This window comes from Typopeltis vanoorti, chromosome 6 (assembly GCF_054136105.1).
Source record: "Typopeltis vanoorti isolate ZY-2024b chromosome 6, IOZ_Tvanoo_1.0, whole genome shotgun sequence".
NCBI lineage: Eukaryota > Metazoa > Arthropoda > Arachnida > Uropygi > Thelyphonidae > Typopeltis > Typopeltis vanoorti.
In genome coordinates, this window is record NC_143554.1 from 64,781,286 (window position 1) to 64,804,240 (window position 22,955).

General features: G+C 34.9%; 1 protein-coding gene across 1 annotated transcript in view; it reads right to left on the minus strand.

The window, feature by feature from the left end:
* LOC150105501 (uncharacterized) overlaps positions 1 to 22,955 on the minus strand; it is a 117,591-nt gene that overhangs the window by 86,964 nt on the left and 7,672 nt on the right. The window contains exon 2 of the mRNA XM_090393975.1: positions 18,396 to 18,475. Within this exon, the coding sequence (XP_090250101.1) occupies positions 18,396 to 18,475 (80 nt within the window). The remainder of the gene's footprint in view (positions 1 to 18,395; positions 18,476 to 22,955) is intronic.

Sequence of the window (22,955 nt, forward strand, 5' to 3'; positions counted from 1 at the left end):
TCAAATTTCAATCGAATCAAACTTCACCACCAAACGAGATTAATATTGCAACTATTTCATCTGATTCTGAATGTGATTTCAATATAAAGGTGGAAAGCAACTCTTACCAGTCACTGAACAACAACAGTTCGCATACCGTAAAGCAGTGTTTCTCAAACTTCAGATATCCGGGTACCCATTCTTAAATTTTCATTATTACCAAGTACCTCCTTATCAAAATAATAAATAAATAAAGTATATTTCAATGTAAATGTCTATTTTATTTGAATCTATATGTTGATGTAAACAAAAAATATGATTTATTTTTAATAGAACAAAATTTGGAATAGGTTCCTCTACATTTCCCGTCCATGAAAATCCACATTTCAAGTAATTCATGTCATACTTACGAAGATTTTTCATCTTCTTCCTAGTTGGTTCTCTAGAGATGTCAGACGACACGCCCTTATCAATTTCATTTGATCCAGATACAATATCAACGTTTTTCTTGTTGCTTATAGATACTTGTATTTGCTATATTGCTCTCTTTTGTGCGTTTTATAAATCCATACTTAATAATTTTGATCCATACTTAAGAATTTGAAAGCTAAAAAAATTACCGTAATTACTGCACTTCGAATATAACTCGCACTTTTTCCCCAAAATTAAAGCTAAAAAATCGATCGTGGTGATTTTCATGCGGGGATTTTCAGAAACTAAAGTTTTCAGAAAAAAACTAAAAATGGTGTGACTTACCAAGAAGCTCCTATTCGCTATCGCTACTTTTGGCATCGAGAACAGTTTCCTTGTGTGCATCGTCAAAGTCATCTACCCAAATAGCTTCATCTTCTTTCCCATTATTTCAAGCAAAAATTAGCAGTAATTTACAAGACTTGAGATACGTAATGAACTATCTTTCACAAATGACTAATGAGAAGTAAAAGCTGAGTGCGAAACAGACAGCAATGGTAGGCCAGTAGAAATAGAGCAGCTATGAAGCGTATACGATTGGTGCGATGTTAACAAAAGATCGTGCGAACCAAAGGCAAGCCAACAGTTGAGTTGAAATGCTAATTCTCTTCAACCGAATTCCATAATTCTGAAACACATTCACTATATATTTCTTAGTTTTAACACATTCACGGCGGGGAAGGGGGTGTCAAGCAAAACCATATGTTGCCAGTGCAACATATGGTTTTGCTTGAGTCTATACAGCAGTTTCTGTTGGAGGGGAAATGTGATTCATTAGTTAGTGCCGTTTTTATCCCAGTTGTCTCTAATTGCACTATTTGTTGAGAAATATATTACACAGACTGCAAATGTCTCTGTACCTTATTCAGTGATACAATAAAACTACTTGCTTTTCTTGCATCTTCAGTATAGTGATGCTGTTGGGGAGGAGCGTGTTGTTTACCGTAGGGAGCGAGTTACTATTGCCAGGACGTGAAGGTCGTGGCGATAGTAACTCGCAATTTGAGTAGGAGAATTCATACATAATATATAATTTATTGAAAAATATATACGTTTAAAATAATTCTTTTTTTTTCTTAATGATTCCATGCGTTAATGATGCATAGTCGAAAATTGCCACGTGCCCCCTGAAGACCTTTTGCGTAACCCTGGGGGTACGCATACCGCACTTGGAGAAACACTGCCGTAAAGTAATAAGAATCTGGTGAGAAATTTCAGTCTACCGAAGGATTGGTACGCAACGCTAAGTACCTGCTTGCTCTAGAGACTTAATCTTCTTGGTACAAAAATTAAAAAAGCGTTAATTTCTACCAAACGTGTTTTTTTTTTTTTTTCTTGCAAGAAGAGCCACCACCAGTGTATTGCAGCAATATTTGTAGACGTAGACTAGTTTAGGAGCACAATTATAAAACCTTACCCAATGAAAGATGTTAGCTGACTCATCATCTAAAAGAAGCATGAAAGGTGAATCTGCGAGTGAGGGGGCATCTTCCAACTCAGAAACAGATACAGATCAAATTGTTCAACTATTTCGAAGAAGAGAAATGGATTATAGCTACTTCTTATTATTGTTTGATACTTACTAACAATTTTCAAACAGGGCCAAAATGTAGGGCAGAATTGTAAACGAAAAGGAAGGAAGGAAAATACCGTTATACTTCGCAATCCGCTTGACAAACCGATCCCAGTTGTTCATGCTGTGATTTTTATTTGTTTCATTTATGGAAAAATTAATAAATAAAAATCTCAGCATGAAAAACTGGGGGATCGGTTTGTCATTAAAAATTATATGTAAAAATTATTTTAAATTAGATTACTATTATGTTTAAATTCTGTTAAAGCTACATATGGCATATTTTTAACTATTGTTTTTTAAAGAATTTATCTAGTATCATTTATATGCAATAACAAATATTTTCTATCCATGAATACTCCTTCAAACTGCATATCCATACGCATTGACAATCAACTCAAATTGTATGAAAAATGTCTCGGCAAACGAGCATATCTTGTATTATGAAAGAAATCTTCAAAATTAAGCGATGTGTTTAATTCCGGCTGATCAGATTTCCGTTTTTTTTCATTTATTCACGTGTTATTACTCTGAATTCCCTACGGATCACTCAATTTCAACATTTTTTCCATCAACAGCCTCCTTTTTTCCTTCCCCCCCCCTTTTTTTGTTCTAAAATAGCATAACTTCATTATATTTTTTTTAAATATTCTATTCTCTAAAGGCATACGCTAATTTGTTTACCAAAACTTTCTAAAAGCTTTTTTTTTTTTTTAAATTCTACTCCAACTTCGTGATTCCACTAGGGAGTTTTGTTGTTTTGTTTTTTCTAGACAACATAGCAAATGCTTTCTATCGAAGCTGCTAAGAGTTTTCTTCAAATTTTGTCATTCGATATCGCGTTTGATTCTCGGTTTGAAACCCGTCCCTACAATTAACTCTATTCAAAGCACTCTTTAGATTATAACTTAGAAAAATTAATTTAATGAAAAACAAGGACTTCTTATTTAAGTTAAGGGATATTATATCCCATATTGTTTCTTAGCCGTGCTAAGAAACAATATGGGATATAATATCCCTTAACTTAAATAAGTTCATGTCGCCGAATTGAAGCCTTTGGCTCTTCATTATAATTAGTAAGGACGTCTTATATATATTTTTGGGAACCATACAAAAAATAGTAAACGTATCGAAGGGATGCTTTAACAAATGATATATCATTGTATAACTTGTTCACGTGCATCTCACAAAATGTGTTACGCACCTATTAGATTCATTTTGATCATCCATAAAAATTTTCAGTCAGAATTCTGGCCGAAACGATTTTATTAATCTGTAACATTCGAAATCCTTACGGAAACTGAACATTCAAATTGTTGTTTCATGCGGACCATTTGCAGTAAGATATAGGGAAAGGAACAAAACGTGTCGAAATAATATACTGCAATAACTAAGCAGAAACCGGGAAGAATTTAATAAAATATGACACTTCGCATGTACAAAAAATGATTTTTTTAATATCAATTTCGCGATTGAGGATATAAAACCTATGGCACAATTGGTATTGTGTTTGGACAAGTGGTTAAGAAGACCGATGGAACCTGTTCACATATATCTTGAACTTGTGGTCTTAGTGCTTGGGGACAGTTTGAAGAAGCCTGTTCCAAAGAAAGTAAGGAAGCTGCAATGAATAAGGACTACAAGTTGGCTGGGCAGACTTGAAGCTGGACAGTGAACGATCGTTGCCTATAAACACAGGAACAAACCAGCAGTTGCTTGCATGTTTGCGGACTTAGGGGGGAAGTGGGGGGTGGGGGTGATAACAGCTGGTGAAACAGTGCCCAAGAAGAAAATACTAGCTATAGGAACACAAGATCACATTCCCATAATATTTATGGGAATGTGATTGAAGTTATAGTCTATAAGAAAGGAGTCAATTAACCCGAGTACTCATTTTTAGGATGGCGTCAAACATTTCGAGAGAAGTTTTAATGCACCATCCATAGGGCGAATTTGGGATTGATGTTGTGCTAGGATTGCACAGGCAAAAAGTGGGTGATAGGTACTGCTTTCACTTATATTGCCTTCTGACTTTCTTCCGTTAAGCGTATGCAAGCGAGTGTCTTGCTCATATTCATCCTAGATCCTCGACAAAAACATGGATTTTCATCACATTGTACTATCATATTGAATTTGGTATTCAAGTTAACGAAATGTTATGACGAATACAATTTCGCCTGTTCCAAAATGTCAGCCCTGGCCTTCATTCAACAAACAGGGTATTCAATACAGAAACGCACCGTAAGAATATTGGTTAGAAGTTCTAGTACAGTCAGTGGTGGGTGAACTTTTTCTAGCTGATGTCAAACTGTAAAGAAAATATATTTTCAACTTATATACCAAAACAACAGACTCTTGTTTATCCCGCTTTTATTATCCGGAATTCTCCTACAACAGTATCTTATTTCAATTCAAATAAATTTTACTTAATGCCTTTGTTAAAGGATCCCTTCGATACGCTTACTATTTTTTGTATGGTTCCCAAAGTTTATCCCGCTTTTATTATCCGGAATTCTCCTACAACAGTATCTTATTTCAATTCAAATAAATTTTACTTAATGCCTTTGTTAAAGGATCCCTTCGATACGCTTACTATTTTTTGTATGGTTCCCAAAGTCGCATACAAAAATACTTAAGTGTATCATCATTCTCCTTCTATCTGCTTGTGAGCTGAATTGTGAAGAATTATTGTTTAACTATATTGCGAAATAATCTGTACATTCTTAAAATAAGTCACAGAAAGAGCAAGGTGGGGGGAGGGGGAACTATACAGAAACTTGTTTACACCGCTTATTTTGGAAACTTGAAATGTAACTAAATTAGAAAAAAAAAATTTAACAAAAACGTTTTAATTAAAAAAAAAAAAATAGTATAACGTCTGTAACAGTGCATGTGTACACTGTATTCTCCAGCAACATGCATTGACGCACACAAAACGGAGATCGTACTAACCGCATTATGCTTTCAAAATAAGATTTAAAAGGCCAAGTAACACGGCTGTGAGTAGTCCTACTGGATCCAGTAAGTAAAAGAAATTGAGAAGAAGCATTCCGTATTTTCAACTCAGTTTTTAAGTTGCTATAATTCAAGGCATTAGCTATTACATTTTGAACTACATTATTATTCTTTAATTAAACAAGCACTAATATTGAAAAATAAATAAATAAATAAAAATGCTGTCCTTCTGGATCAGTCTTAGGTAATGCAACATCAAGTACTCCGTGGTGAAGCAGACCCGGCTCCGTATAACACAACATTCTAATGACTGCTTTTACAAACGTTGGTTCGCTTATTTGTTGAGAAATTAATACAAAAATATATTAAATTAAAAAAAATCTTGTCTCTAGAAAGTTTAATTACCAAGACAAAGAAGCCTTTAGGCTCTATTTTTGTCATCCAATCGACTAAAAAATATAATATGAACTATATTCGTTCGACACAAACTACAGCGGCGTATATTCCAGATGAAGAGAACCCATTACATTTAAACAGTGGTGAGGTAAGTAAAATCCTCAAGAAGCACGAATAATAATAAAAAAATAAAATAAAAAAAGCGGCTAAAGTCTTCTGGGATTTTTTTATGGGATGTAGAGAGGCAAACTCGAAGAAAAAAATGATTTCTTAGGCGAACGCTAATAATAGTGATTATCAGATTTTTATCTTTATTCCGAATTATTCTTAATTTCATTGAACATTTCTGACGAAACTAAAAATCAAGTTGCACATATTCGGAATTTTTGATTAACAGGGTGGCCTTGATTCCCATGGGAAATAGACAAACATGAATTTGTACTTAATGTTCTATACTGCAGCTTAGCTGCAGAAAGTACGAGTGGTCTGAAAAGTTCTCGGCCTCGACCATAGATGGCAACACTATCGGCAAGGTTTTTTTTTTCTAAGTTGGTACATTTGTCATAAGCATCCATGTGAAACTGCAAGTCATTCTATCAATTAGTTTGTTTTATAAAGCTGTCTGAATCCCTTGAAATGGGTAAAATTGAGTATCGTGCGGAATCTCTTTTATAAATTCTCTTTTACAGAGAATTTATAAAATCCTCTGTAAAAGAAGGTTTAACGCCAAAAGAAATTCATTCGAAGTTCATAAAAGTTTATGGGCATTCTTCTCGTTCGTTTTCGACAATTAAGAAATGGATAAAAGTTTAAACATGGCTGTACCAGCCTTGAAGATGATCCAGGTGAAGGATGCCCAAAAAGTATAACAACACCAGAAACCATTGATCAAGTGCACGATATGGTATTTTATGACCGGCGAGTCAAAGTGCGTGAAATTTCTGAGACTATAGGCATTTCAAAAGAACGTGTGGGATATATTTTGCATGAAGAATTGCAATGAAAAAGCTCTGCGCAAGATGGGTGACGCGCTTGCTCATAGGCAGATCAAAAACGCACTCAAATGAAAATCTCTGAACAGTGCTTGGAGCGTTTTAACAAGAATAAAACTAATTTTGTGCGTCGATTTATTACTATGGATGAGACTTAGATTCACTATTACACACCAGAATCCAAACAGCAGTCAAAACAGTGGACAGAAGCCGGTTGTTCAGCGCCAAAGAAGACAAAGTCGGTTCCATCAGCAGGAAAGGTATGGCATCAGTGTTTTGGGATGCTAATCGCCTTTTGTTTATTAATTATCTTGAAAAGGGTAAAACAATAACCGGGGAATATTATTCCGATCTTTTTACCAGACTAGACGAAAAAATTCGTGAGAAAAGACCCGGTTTGCAGAAGAAAAAAATCATCTTTCACCAGGAAAATGCACCTACCCACAAAGGTTTTTTGGCAATGGGAAAATTAGGGGATATGCACTATGTTTATAAAAATTAATAAACAATTATCTTTTCAAGATAATTGTTTATTAATTATCTTGAAAAGGGTAAAACAATAACCGGGGAATATTATTCCGATCTTTTTACCAGACTAGACGAAAAAATTCGTGAGAAAAGACCCGGTTTGCAGAAGAAAAAAAATCATCTTTCACCAGGAAAATGCACCTACCCACAAAGGTTTTTTGGCAATGGGAAAATTAGGGGGTATGCACTATGAATTGTTGGAACATCCACCCTATTCCTCAGATTTGGTTCCCTCTAACTTCTATCTCTTCCCAAAACTAAAACTCTTACTCGCTGGTCAGCTTTTTTTCTTCGAATCAAGAGGTGATTGCAGCTGTAGAGGGATATTTTGCAGATCTTACTGAGAACCACTATAAGAATGGGATTATGGCACTGGAGCATCGCTGGAATAAATGTATTAGTCTTAAGGGAGATTATGTTGAAAAATAAAAATAACTTTGAAATTATAAATTCGTTTTTTTCATTGTTAGGCCGAGAACTGTTCAGGCCATCCTCGTATATTATCTATTTTTACTTATTTTAACTTATAATCTAATGAAAAATTTTATTACTTTTTTTGGGGGAAAATAACCATCCTAAATTCATATCTTCCTTCAGTCTATTAAGCTATAGAAAACAGTGTATACTTTGCAAAATATATTAACAAATTATCAACATATGTGATACTACTATTTAGAATATATGAAATTAAGTATAAAATCATCAAAAATCATAACTGCAGCATACATCAAGAGAACTTCACTAATCATCTCTTGATGTACGATTAATAAGTGCGAGATTAGAGCAGGTGTGTAGCTTATGATGATCCAAGAGAAGTTTCTTAGAGACAAACCACATATCTTGCTGGATGCAGGCAACTGAATTACTTCCAAGGCCGCTGTGCCATCCGTCAGACAGAGTACTATCAAGGTCAATACTGTTGTATCGCCATTGATCGCGTCAGTATCTGGCGTGCGAAAATATGTCACACCAGCCAAAGATACGCGATTGTTCAAGAAAGGAGATAAATTTGGGCTCTGTGAAGTCAAGCAGACCGTTGTGACTCTTACTCGCATTGTAAACTGAACTTTGTAAAGGATGCCTTTGAGAAAGAGAAGGTGTCTGTCAATAACTCCGATTTCGTCTCCTATCTGGTAACCTGCGTTTTAAAAGAATTTTTTTCCTTCTCCAGGTATCTTTGTCTATTGCATATATTTTTTCTTTAATTTCGTTAATTGTCTGCTTCTTTCAGCACATTTTTTCTTGGTCATTCACTCTATCACATTCTCGTTTCTATTCATTCTCTGTGACAACAGCTTTTGTTTTCCTTCTAATTTTTAGTTTTACTTTTAATACAAAAGAAATGAGAAAAAGAAGAAACACATTCTGATGGAAATAATAAAATCTGAATCGTAGTTGTGTTTTTTTCTAAAGATTTCCTTCCAAAAAAAAAAAAAGTGGGACATTAAATCAACCAGATTCTAAGATTCTCCTGCTACCAGACGAGAGTAAATGCTTCCTTAGCAGTTATCCAAGAAAGAGAGCATACAGCACTAAACTGCACAAATAAAACATAGTTTTGCTTCACTCATTGTTGTCAGAAGTATCTAAGAACTTCCTATCGCAATAAATCAGGTAAAAATGATAGATTTAGCAGCTGACTGATGTGCAACTAGCATCGCATCACTATTTGTCACAGACGTAATCAATAATAAATGAGGAACCATTCAGGTCATTAATTTAAAAAACAATTCCAACATGTAATCCTACAAAGATCATAAGTATAAATGTACTCCCACACACGCACATACAGGCAAACATACTGGGTATCTCACTGAAGTATTCTATTGTGACAATGATGTTTCACTCAGTTTTTCCCTTGTAATACATTTAACAAGATAATGGCTTATTTCTATTTTCCTGCGAAAGAAATATTTATATTTAGGTGAGGTTAGGTCGCTCTGTAATATAATACACAATTTAGGAATTTAAATACTATTAGCTCTCTGCTAGTACAAGAAATGTAACAAAATAACTTGACACGAAGGTGTTCACAATGCATGGATATTTTTGGATCCCCCCCCCACACACACATTCATTTCTCTTCCAGTTCAATTTCATTTATTTCTTCCTTTTGGTCTACGACCCAGCAGGCTCCTTTTCTTCAGTTGCTTTTAATCCAAAATATGATTAGGAACACTGAATGAACAGAACTGTACAATGACACAGCGCATATCTAAAACATTAACATTACAGAAGGTGGAATCGTGAATGCCATTTCAATAACGCGTTTAGTGGAAATACATTTATGTAGAATCTCTAGTGGGTTTGCAGAATTAAAAATACTGACGCCTGTATATAAGACAGGTCAATTCATCTTCAATGGGTTTGTCCTTATATAAGTGTTATTCAATTTCTGGATGAGTTGTCTTGGTGTTTGGAAAACTCCGGTCGAAGCAACTAGCGTTATAAGGCTAGTATATTATGTCTGTTAACCGCATGTGTTTTTCTGGTCGGCTGGCTAGTTATGCGGATGCAAAATCCTTCCGCCTCGACATGAGACTGGATAACTCACTTTCAAATACAAAGCACTGATGACGGTGCTTTGTATTTGAAAGCACCGTCATCGCGTCCTAGTGTCCGGAATTAAATCTGCAGATCTTTCTAAACAATCGGCATCGTCGATACTGACTGAGCTAAGGAGGCTGCTTCTAGACTCGTTCATTTAACCAAACTGCGTGTCATTAGTATCAAATGTAGCATACTGTAGAATTTTCAATAAACAAAATAATTAGCAAAAAGGATTAGCAAAAATGCCTCAAGTATTTTCATTTAACAGCTGTGCAATTAATTAATGCCTCTGAAGAATCCGAACACTTCGGAGAATGTGATACTGTTGGGTCTTAAAGATCTATCGTGTGTGTGTATGTGCGTGTGTGTGAGGGGGTTGATGTCTCATGACACTGAAATAGATACTGTTCAAGCGAGTGGCCGCGTGGTTAGCCTAGTGGCTTTGCGCTTCGCAACCATATGACTGGGAAAGGAGTGTCCCAGGTTTGATTCCCGTCGAAGACGTGAGGAATTTGAGGATCTTCCTCAGCTTTAGCCAAGTTAGCCGGTCTTGGGCGCGGACAGTAGGGTTATTTCCGCCAGTTTATCAGGCGTTTTTCATCCCGCAAGCAGGCAAACCGGTCCCGTGAACATACGCCACTACAGCCAAAATATATCTCCCCCCCCCCAGCGACAGGCTAGCGACATAGAAAGCGGGAATAACGCGCAGTGAAAGAAGAGATCAAGTGAGCATCGGACCTGTCGGCTTCCAGGGACGCCCGAGCTTTATCGTATATGGAACAAGAAGTATTAAATAACACCGATACTTCGAAAATAATTGATGAATTTGCTAGAGAAAAATCCTTAAAAAAGTTTATTTAAATATGCCTTTCTTTTTTTTTCTCTCAAAATATTTCATCATTTTGTTGTAATTTTAATTTTTTTTTATAAATTTTATTCCTGATGTTATAAAGAAAAATTCATTGCAATGTTTTGAAATAAAACTATTAAATCACATATATGTGTGTTTAATTTTTTGTTATAGTGAAGCCCTAGTTCTCTTTGTAGCAATACATATATCAACACCTTTTTTGGCGACTCCGTAAATTTTTCCGACAGATGCCCCCATCCGGCTTAATCCACCACTGCTAACAGATCATGTAATAAAAAAAAACAGGCTGTCATAAAATATTCGAATTGGTTTCTAAACTTTGCGACTGCTCAGAGAGACATTACAAGCAATAAGCATGCCTAATTCATCAAACCTAATTGATACAATTTTTTATTTTTATTTTGTTTTTTAACTCGTGTACATCTCTGAGAAGCATGAAAATTTGAATACTAAACCTATAAAGGATATTTTTCTAAGTTTGAAGACTACACTTCCGAATCAAAAAATTAGAATAATCAAAGAAAATGTGCTGAATGATTTGCCATTCTAATTTATTACACAGAAAATAATTACCAAATCTGAATTAGCATCATCTAAATCTACGTACTTTGTAGATTATATAACCATGTAAACACATAAAAATGTAATATCAATTATAAGAAAACTATTTTAAAACATTCACAAAATTAGAATAATTTTTAACGTGGTTTAAAATATTAGAATAATGCGAAAATAAATGCACAAAAATTACAGTCACAGAGAAACAAAATCATAATTAGTATTTTGTTGCATCCCCCCCCCCCCCCCGCCGCCCTTAGCTTTTAAGACAGTTCGTAAACGGTTGGGCATATTATTTACTAACGGTTCACAGTCTTTTTTTATTATTATTATTAAAACATGCTCATATTGTCTGCAGACTAGAAGCAAGTTCATTTCTGTCTCTTGGGGCAACTTCTTGAAGACGTTTCTTCATAATTCCCCACAAATTCTCAATGTGTGGTTTAAATCTGGTGAGTTTTTCGACCAAGGAATTACATTGATTTCCTTTCTTTGAGTTTTCTAGTAGTGGTCTTGGAAGTGTGACAAGAAGCTGAATCTTGTTGAAAAAGGAAACCACCATCACATAAATCTTCCGATGCCGGTAACATAAAATGCTCAAGAATTTCTTTCGTACACAATACACAGTCTACCTGGCCCCTCTGCGGTCATACAAGCCCAATACCATAACAGAGGTTGCAAATTTCACCGAATGTTTCATGCATTCTTGCTTAAGACGCCAAACACGTATACCACGAGACACACAACATACTTTCATCGCTAAAAAGTACTTTTTTCCAGTCCTCTTGACCCCCACAACAGTATTTGCTTACACAATCGCACTCTAGTTGCCGTTTGCTTCGAAAGTCATAAGCTGCTTCGTCTTAGGCACGTTATTTAAAACCCAATTTCTGAAGTCGTCTCAACGTCGTAGATTTAGACATTCGCATCTAGTTCTTTCCATCTCCTGTAAAAATACCTTAAACTTCGGAAGCGGTTTTTCTTCACGATGTTCTTCAATCTCCTGTCATCTCTTGATGTGGTTATTACCTTTCGACCACTATTGCAGTGATTATTTTGAAAACTCCGGTTATTAGAATACTGTCTCAATACTCTACTCACGCTTGCTTGAGAACATTTGAATTCTTTAGGCATAAACTGTTGAGTTTGGCGCCTTCTTTGTGTAGAGATACCATACGAAACTTCTTAGCTTCCGGTATGTCACTCGTTCGACAAACGCTTAGCAAATTATTAACTCAAATCCACGGGCGAAAGATTCCTCACACGAGTGAGTCTCGCAGATACTGAGTGTATTATTTCTATGCTCTCCTCAAAACCAATCGGAAAAATTTGGAATATTTTGAACCACTTTAAAAATTATTCTAATTTTGTAAATGTTTTCAAATAACGGTTTTCTTATAATTTATATTACATTACACTTTTATGTGTTTACATAGTTATATAATCTACGAAGTACGCAGATTTAGATTATGCTAATTCATAAGGACCTGCATGACATTACTGAAAAAAAAGTATTATTATGTTTACAATGTTACTGACGTGTATCAATTTTCTATTTAAAATGCAAAATTGCGTATTTTGCAATTGCTCAAAATGCACAACTGAAATATTTGAATCAGATGACGCATTTTGACCATAAAGGCGCGCGCGGCTTGTGTTTAATATCTAACGTGATTACCGACGATTTATATTGTATTAATAACTGTCATACTGTATTAACCAGTTGTTGTCTATTACAAAACAACGAGTCAGTACAATATAACAGCTTATATCGCGCACTGCAATGTAAGTAGTTGGCTGAAAATGAAAGTAAACATTTCAAAACGTTAACCTAAACATTAAAAAAGGATATCGTATATGATATGATTCTCATTTATGATGAAAGAATTAAATCAAGAACCAGTAATAGAAAAAATTAAAAAATATAAACATAAATGGATGGAACACGTTCAAAGAATGAAAACAGAAAGATTACCAAAACAAGCCTTAAAGTACAAGCCATTAGGAAAAAGAAAACCAGGTCCTCTTAAACGATTTAACGATGACTTCTAAGGCCGGAACAGGCCATGCTAGGCCTAAATCCTTGATACGCATGAAGATGATGATGTATATGATGATAATTAATGACACTTCCGACCAAATGACGCACCATAAATAATAATAATATGCGTATTTTTGACGGTTCAAGCTGTTTTACTTTTTCTGCATTTGCTCATCATGCGCCCACAGTACAGCGAGCATAACTTGTCGGAACCTTGCATCGAATATGAAAGCTGCTTATATGTCTTTCCTCTGTGAATTCCATATACAGCTGACCCTTGAACAACGCGGGGTTAGGGATGCCGACCCCCCACCCCCGCTTTGTTCGAAAACCACGTATAACTTTTGACTCCTCAAAAACTTAATACAAGCAATCCCTCGATGATTAGTGCGCCCAATGCGTTCTTTAAAACAGGCCCATTAATAGAAAACGCACTAATCGGATATAATAACCTATGGGAAAAAGTATATAAAATATACTTTTTATAAAAAAAAAGTATATTTTTTTTTATAAAAGAATTAAGGTATGTCTCAGTGCCTAGTTAAAAGGAAAACCATGAAGCTGAAAGACAATAAAATATATTCAGAATATAAATTTTATTATTCTACTTCTTAACAAAGAATTGAGCTAACGTAGTTTGGCAGGCATTTTGTTTGTTGTTTTCTTCTACTCTTCTGCAAATTTTACTGCTTCTCTCTCTTCATCAGGGTCAGCCTCGAAGCATTGCTGCTTAAAAACTTCCATTGTACGAAAAATATTTTCAAATTGTTTCTGTGAAATCTCTTTTGGCTGACTATCAGTGGTTAAATTTTCTTCATATTCTTCGGCATCTTTCCGCTGTGCATCTAAATTTAGCAGGTCGGAATCACTCAGTTCTTCAGAATGAGATTTAATTAACTCCTGGACGTTTTCACTGAAGGGCGCACAAATCGGTCGCCAACACGCGAAATCACGTGCTTTATAGATAAAATTTCCCAACTATTATACAAGCAAAATAGTTACCACTTTAAAAACTACAATGATCATAAAAGAGAAGTTAATTTTTCGACGTGTAATAATAAACAATTCATCTCAGAAGACAGATTGATCACCCTAATATCGGAATGGATTCTCCTTTTTGTGACATGTGCAGAAGTGTCGAAGGGTCTCGAATCTGTGGGCGTACTCTAGCAGACGACAAATTTTGAACATAGTATACATGGAAGTAGTATGGTATGCCATTAAAAATAACTGTGAAATGTTTTAAATCGGTAACTAAATTATTTCATTCTGGTGAGTGATTTTTTTAAAATAGTTAGCCATAAAAATGCAATAGATAGAAATTTTTTTAAAATCTGTAACATTTATTTTTAAGATGTATATAGGCACACTAATCGAATTTTAGAGGGTTACTAATCGAATTTGGGTATCGTAAAAAAAATGACGAACTAATCGGGGGCGCATTAATCGAGGGATTACTGTATTAACATTCTTCTGTTTTTTTTTTTTTTTTTCATTGCTTTGGTCGCGTGTGGTCATAATTATGGCTGAATCAACTAAGCCATGAAGTCAAGTGCATTAACGGTGAAAAACTTCTGCTAGTAAAAAGCTCTGCTGAGGTTATTTTACTTGCTTTCAGTCGGAATGGCTCTATAAAAGTTCCACAAGTCTTAAATAGACTTAGGTCTTAAAGACGTAAATAGAGTGTAGTAGGTATTTGAAATCAAATGACTATTGAAATACAAATCATTTTTATTGATTAGTTATTGTAATGATTCCATGTGAACGATGTGAAATAAAAATATTTTAAGCCGCCTTCTTGCACCTTTCATTTTCTCTTTACTTGCAGATTTTCACAAAAACAAACAAAAAAAGCCATATTCATCTTAAAATCAGCCCTTGATTTATTTTTGTAGATAACAGAGAGATTCTCTGAACAATGGAATATGTCTCATTTAAAGGATGATTTTCATTGTTGAAAATCAAAACTAAAATTCAATTTCCAATTTTATTTCACTGTATCGTTTGTTGTAATTAGAAAGTGAACACCGCAGTCATCACAGTTTGTGGATCAGAAATATAACTCTTGATTTTTCCGGAGATATCGTTGCTATGTCACACCAAGATAACAAAAACAGTGGAAGGATCAGGGTTATAGTGGTAACTTGCATGCAGTGAAATGAATAGAGTCATAATTATGTGCACAACAGAAATCATATTTTATAAATTATTCTTAATAATAGCATGTGATTTATTTGTGTAGCTTTTACTTACAGTTTGATGATAATTTTAAGTATCAGTTAATAAGGAAAGTCAACGTTGTATAGGTTTTTCTTATACTGTTTTTGTAGTCACTTTTTTTTTGTATGAAGATGATCATTCTCATTCGTTGAGAAGTCCAAAAATGTGATGAACGTGCTGGGTTCTAACTGAGCAACACTTTGCTGTAGTCGAATTTTGATCGTTAGGAGCTGGAGGATACGGCCACTGTTCCTACGCAACGTCTTGCGTAGTTGAAATCTGACGTGTCCATCCAGAAGGGGTTCGTCACAGTAACATTATAGGCTGTATAGAGCCTCTCTTCTGAGCTGGCAGCCACGAGCCAGGTTAGTTCTTTAAGATAGGTTAAGTTGAGTATCGATCAGTACAACTGGATCCGGACGATGGGGTGGGGCCACCAGTGCAGCATATGTTTGCCCGTTAGGAGGAGGAGGAAACGGTGACACTCGTTGTTCGTGCTGGTGTCCTTCCGAAAGGGTAATCCCGTCTAAAGATCTGGTTGAATAATGACTTTTTTTTTCTTTATACAGTTCGCGCAAAGAATTGCAGTTCTGCTCAACACCCTTTATTTCCTGAGTACCAAGTGTTGCAGTCCTGCTCCAACGTCTTTTATTTCTCAAAGGAGTAACCGGAACTAGCCCTAACTTTTTGAAGAGAGTTGGTAGCCAGTCTTCATTAAATCGAGCCTAAGGCCAGAGAATGGATGTATCAGAGAACTGCGGTCAAGGATGTAAAACTCACCAGTGTTCAATCCAGACTTTTCCTAAACATAAAAGAAATTGCTGTTGTGGTTTTCTGAAATATGTTTGCATAATATGAGATGTTGACTTGCTGTAACCGAAATTTTAGAAAAAAAATTTCTAGAAATTTATGATATCTGTTTTACTTCTTTAGTTCTGACTCCTTTGATTATTCGGAGGAATTATACTGAGAAATCTTTTAAGAGTTTGTAGGTTGACAATTTGATTCAATATATATACATATATATACACACATATATACACGTGTGTATATATATACACACACACACACACACACACACACAGTTGGCCCTTCAACAACACGGACACTTGCAAGAATTTATAAGCTCCAAAGTAGTTCTCATAATAAGACCGAATATAATCAGATTTCATCAAATATTAAAATATTAGTATTACGAAAGGTATTTCATCAAATACCTTTCGTAATACTACAATCGACATAATGTTCAAGTTGCATATGATGGTACTTTGCAAATCTCTCAATAGAATCCCACAGGCGCACATGAAGATTTAAAACTAAAGAATGCACCTGTGTCTCTAACAATTCGCGCGCTATTCAAGTCTTACGAAAGATAGAAATATAATCCTGAAACAATCGGTCATCTTCTACCAAAAAGGAAAGAAAGAAAAAGAGGACTAAGTAAGCTAAATATAAGCAATGGTATTACGTAAACCTCTATTCATGTAGGCATTTTATTCGTGACAATTTGTTTTCCCTAATGACACTCATCAGCTTCAACGGCCACTAACTATTAATCCGCTTTGGTGAACTCACTCATGTTATTTCTTCCCCATTCATATAGTAATAATATCCGAATGTTAAATAATTTATTTCAACTTTAATAAGTTCATCTTTCCACGCAAACGAGGTTGAGGGAAACTTGTATCGAAGCGACTCGTTCTCTAGAGATATAACAAACGTAGTGTAATTTCTCTTTCATCAAATACCAAATGTGAATGTGCGCAACCGCGGGTAATTATATATAATCAGGGATATTATGAAACATCATCGTAGCATACACGCTCTTAACATGCAAAAGAAGTATCAAATAGTATTTAAACACTATGTAATTACTTGTGTTCTATAAAAAAAAAAATCGTGCATATAATAGTATGAAATTTTCATGACATGTGATTTTATTAAGTTAGAAGCACATAAGCTTCTGTTATTTACTGTTATTTCTTGGAAGCCTTGTTGAGACATCTTGATATAACAGTGGGTGGTAATTTTTGGTATAAATTTCAGTAAGTACTATCCTATCGCATCCCATCCTATCAGTGGTCCTAACAGGCACTTAAGCGCCCACAACCTTTCCAAGTATTCTTGGACTTCGCAACCGTAACTCGAGGATAAGATGGTTAGCCCTATATCTGTAGATGCGTGTGTTCACGGGGCCAGTTTGCCTGTTCTGGGTGACGAAAAACCCGAGTTTCCGGGTGATACCGGCTAACTCACCTTTCAGTGAAAGAGACCAAATAAAGATTCCTCAAGTTACTGACGGGAATCGAACCCAGGTCTTTCCGACCAAAGGGCTTCGTCTATACCGACTGAGCTACGGAGGTCAGCAAATATTATATTTATGTAAATTAATGGGAATTCTGCTAGAGCCTAACGTTTCATTTTGTAAATCAGTTGATGGATTCCCATGAAACATTTTAGTGAATACACATAGGTGTAGATAAAAGATGACGCTGTGTTCCCATCACAACCTTAATAACATGCCTTAATACATGCATAGGGTACTATGCATGTATTAAGGCTCTATTTATGGCAAATACCTTTCTTCTTGCAATAAAAACATGCAACAAAGTATTATAGAAATGATTTCTTCAGTATAATAGTAGTAAAACCTAGATTTTTTTTTTCATATATGTGAAGTATTAATGCTTAGCACGATTTTTGAAGCCTGAAAAAATATCCCTTTGGAATTTCAGATCGAAAACAATACACTAGAGGCCACTATTGTTTGATGATCAAAAGATGATTAATAAAAGTATTGTTACCTTATATTCTACTGAAAACATATATAATCACTGAAAGAGATAACTTGTGCCAGGGTTAACGATTAAAGAGGCTAAAACTTTACCTGATGTAACTGGTTCCTAAACTAAATTTTCAATTGCTCATTAACAGTTTAACAATAAAATTAGTCTCTTACCAGCTGAGTTTTTTTTTTTTTTTCATGTAAAAAAAAAAAAACAGCAATAAAAGTCATAAGCGGAAGTAAAACGTCTTCTGTTCAAAGCAAAAAAAAAAAAAAAAAATGAATATCTATTCTGTGCTTTTTCGAGCGGTTTGTTTTTAACTTTCCCACAAAATAACTGGTTTTTCATTACTGCACGTGCTCGTAGCTGACACATGTAGCTCATCGCTATCATTTACCGCCACAAACTGCGCCAGATACCTCGCATGACATCTTAACTAACAGCCTATCGTGTCAGAGATAGAAAGCTTCATTACCTTCCAGGCGACCATCGTGTGCTCCTGGAGACAGGGTGGACGGTTTCCACGGCAACGCATCTCTTCCCACTGGCTCTGAACTAGGAGAAAAGGAAGAAATAAACTTAATACCGATGCCGGATTCGAAAAATACTTGGTAGCAATATTAAAGTTTAAATATTGTTCAAAACTGGTAGCTAAAATACTGCAAGTGTTTACTATTTTCATGAAGAATATTTAAATGAAGCAGTCGGTCAATAAAGGTTTATCTAGAACAAGCATGTACAACTTCCACTATAGCGGAGATAGCAGTTTTTCAATTTTCCGTAACTATTTTACATGAGGTACTTATAAAATTTCGAATACATCATTTGTATTAGCTTTTTAAAAATATTAAATATTACTGCTATTTATTCGGTGTAATTTATTAAATGAGTCTTCTGTTCGCTTAATTTAAAATTAACTTTATCAAAGAGAGAGAGAAAAAGAGAGAGATGTTTAATTATTATTATTATTTCTTTTTTTTAGGATTCATTGTCCTCTCACAAGACATATTCTGTGAAATATGTTAAATCAATTATTTGTTATTTTCATTCTTTATGCATATTCTCTTTAACTTTTAGATTTTTAATCTTTAGGTTTAGCACCAGTTACAAATATCGTGAAGCTTGCTCCACCAGCATTCGGAAAGGGGGGAAAAAATTAACTAGTTTCTAGGATTCGAAGATAATGATATTTGCTGTTCAGTTATTCATTCAAAAATCCGACCTCAACCAAGTACGAACTTTTTACTTTTAATGAAATTCTTTTCTGCATTAATTTAAGTTCGAGAATGAACTGCACTTCATGAAGACAAGAATTTGGGTTTCCTCTGGAATAAAAGTCGAAGGAACTAGGGCACTGGGAGGACAATGTATTATGAAAGCTAACTGCATGTATTCTCCAATCGTTCTGCCTGTCTTGAGGTATGAAAAACCCGTACCACCTCAGTATGAGAATCACTATCTTAGTCATTTGAAATGCCCTTAAAAAGTTTCTCAGGTTCCAGACAGGATTCAAACCCAGATCATTATAACTAAAGATGAACAACAGAACAAAACACTTTAAACAGTGATTTACTTTTAAGGTAGAAATTGATGTCTCAATTTTATGAATATTTATTTAAGTATAAAGAGCTAATAAGCTTCATTTCGGCAATGAAAACATTACTTAAATTAAGGATACTTTATAGTTTACTATATTCGGCAAGAAACTCTCGGATTCCAATCTTTGAGTTTCTTATTCGGTTTTAAAACTATGTGGGATTTAATATCCCCTTAATTTAAGTAATGAATATTTATTATATTTAAGCACTGATAATTTCATTTTCTTCTTAACTACAGATACATTTTTAAGTAAAGGAGTTAATATTATTTCGAAAATCCCACGAGATATGTTGTACATGCCTGCTCCGCATGAAAGAATTACCATATATTCCTACTTCTGCGTCCATAAACAAGAATACTTTGGAAAATTACATGGAAGGATGAACGTGCAATGATGCTAAGTCTGATTCTTTTGAACATATACAACAAAAGTTCATTAATATTTTAATAAAAGAATTATGAATTCTGCAGAAGAGTTCATAATTCTTTTATTAAAATATTAATTCTTCTACAGTTAGCCTGAAATAAAAAATTATTTCTATACATGGATAAATTCACAATGAAGGTTAATATTATTATTGCATGAATATTAAACTGTTAACACAAGATAAGACCCGGTGAACACCATTTTTAAAAGGAGTCGCCTAATTACTTCTACACCAATTGCGGAAGCAGCTTATTACTTACGACACTCTATAGGGAAACAAGAATGAAAAAAAAAAAGTTTTTAATTTGTTGGGTGCAATTTCTAATTAAACGCAATGCCAGTAAACTGTTAAATTGCATTACCGCTTGCATTAATCCGCTTAGATGCATGATCTTTATTTTCACATAAACGCTTATCAATAGGTCAATACAATAATCGTGTATGTGTTTAATTTTCAAATGAATGTGTCCGCATGACTGAATTATAAATGGGATTACTTTGATTAAAAATATATACAGTATTAATGTGCTTGGTATTGCTTATATTTTTATGGTAATCCCATTACAGAAGTTGTTCAAACGCATAGTTACATTAGTGCCATGAAAAGACTGAAAGTTTGAGGAGCAAGAATAAAACTTTTTTTCCCACTTAATTTGAAGATATGTGCATAGTTCTCTTTACGAAATGCATAAGAGGGGAAGACTGTTCGAAAAGACCGCAGCAGAAAGAATGACGAGTGAGAAAAATTTCTTCTGCGTTTGCCATTAACCTGTGAAGGATCGTTGAATAGCCGCTGTATTTTAACAGATTTAGAGGACAGTGGAGGAAAACGCAAGCAGTGTGCACGTATGTGGAAAAGACGTTCGTTTGTACTGCTTGGAGTGAATGTGTAAGAGAGAGAGCTCACTGATTACCTGAATTGCTCTTCTGTACTGAAGAGAACAATTAAGAGCAACATTTATTGTTTTAACATTTGAGCACCATCCCAAATGTTATAACAACATTTAATGATTGAAAAGATTTGTGATTTGTATGAAGTGAAATTTATTCAGTGGCAGAGTGACGCCTTATATAAAACAAAAAATGTAAATTTGAGATGCTGAGGAAGTAATATTTTAAAACTTTTAGAGAATTAGTGTGATATGTTTCTCTCGATATACTTGAACTAAAAATAGTTTTCGAACTGTGCGACTAGTTCTCTAAAAGTTTCTAACTTTCAAAATGGCTCCTTCCCTACAAGAGACATACACAACTAATATATAAAATCAGTTTCTAAAGATGGATATCTTATTAGTTATCCATACAAAAGAGATCTTGTTTAGCCAGTTCTACCTCAGTGTCCAAGCACACAACGTGTAGCAGACATCAAACGAAAGGCAATTCTGCAGCCATTTAAGCTCAATCAATGAAACGACCAATTATAAACAAGTATGTTAAACAGGAAAATTTTTTTTGTTCTAGTTTTAAATTAACACGTTAAACATTTTTTATAAATACATGAAAATTTTTTCATTCTTTAATACCTATGCTACATTTTTTCTTAAAGGCAAACAGGGTGGCCCATAATTCATGGAACATGCCGTAGTAAGGGCCCGTCTTTGTGAAGCAACTACATAAATGCCTTCTGTTTTCAGCTCCACAAAGAAGGGAGCCTTTTCTAATGAATGTTCCATGACTATCACCTTGTATATCACATACAAGTAAAATTTTATAAATTCCTCGCAATTGAAGAAGAGAGTAGCAGAATGGTTCAATGTTGTACACCTGTTCGCATCGAGACAAATCTTTTGAACAGTTTACGAGGGTGTGATATAGCATATCACTACTAAAAACATTACGCGAATTTAATTTCCTGCCACCACCAAAGGACCACTCAACAATACGTAGAACATCCATTATTCAAAATGGCCTATATTAGGTCACGCACTGCAGCTTTCAATGACTGCTCTAACAATTAGGACTCGCAAGACAGGTGCGCAACGTTATAATGGTTGTTATTTAGGCCCATACAAAAGTAAATGAGAGTACGAGGAAAAGCAGGTGATTAATATTAGATGCATATTCCCACCAAGGACATTGTGCTGTGTCTTCTGTATGAAAGTAAAATTTCTAATTTCCAGGAAAGGGCATTCCTTCCGCAAGCATAAAGAGACCGGCTAAGGGAATCTTCAAGAAGAAAAATCTTTATAAATGCCTTAGCTTGCCTCAATAACTTACATGGCAAAAGCACGAGCTACTGGGGTTGTATAGCTCGTGCTTTGGTGGACTTTATATTTTTTGCATCCTAGATGGCATTACAGCAGCAAGTGTCTCAAAGTTCTAATTATCAACTATCGATGGCGTTTTTTTTCCCGTTTTTATTGCACAGCGTAATGACTTCAGTCAAATGTTATGGGCAGGACGTTCGCTTTTGTTCGATTGGCGATTAATATGGTGGTTTGTTTGCTTTCCCTTAGCAATTTAATGCGAAATTATTGAGCAGTATAACAAAGACTTATCCATCATCAAAAGTCACGCAAGATACAAAGTAAGAACTGGCTGGAAATTTTGCGGTAATGAGTGATTTATCACATATCTATCTGCTAACTACTGACGCGCAGGTATGGTTAGATTGTTCAAAATTGAACAATGAGTGAGCTACGGGTGGAGGCGAATGTATTAACGCTGTCGTGTACATGTACGTTTACCCATCTTTAACACTTCTGCGAAAATAAAAAATTCGGATTTCCGTGAGCAGCTCGTGAAAACCCCTGTTCGTGTTCGTGATTCGAATTCAGGTCTTAGGGATGCAGCCTTTTACCAAGCTTCAACAGTTCAGTCAAATTTCTGTTGACAGTGTTGAAGTAAGTGAGTTACGAAGAGAAATAACGAATGCTGAGCATGGTTCGAGTAGATATGGATCGATCTCATTCTAAGTTGTATCTGTTATTTGTTGAACAGCACAACTCAGATTCTACCAAAACGTTCTCTCTCCCTCTCTAAGGTTCTGTAGTGTTTCTTTCCACTATT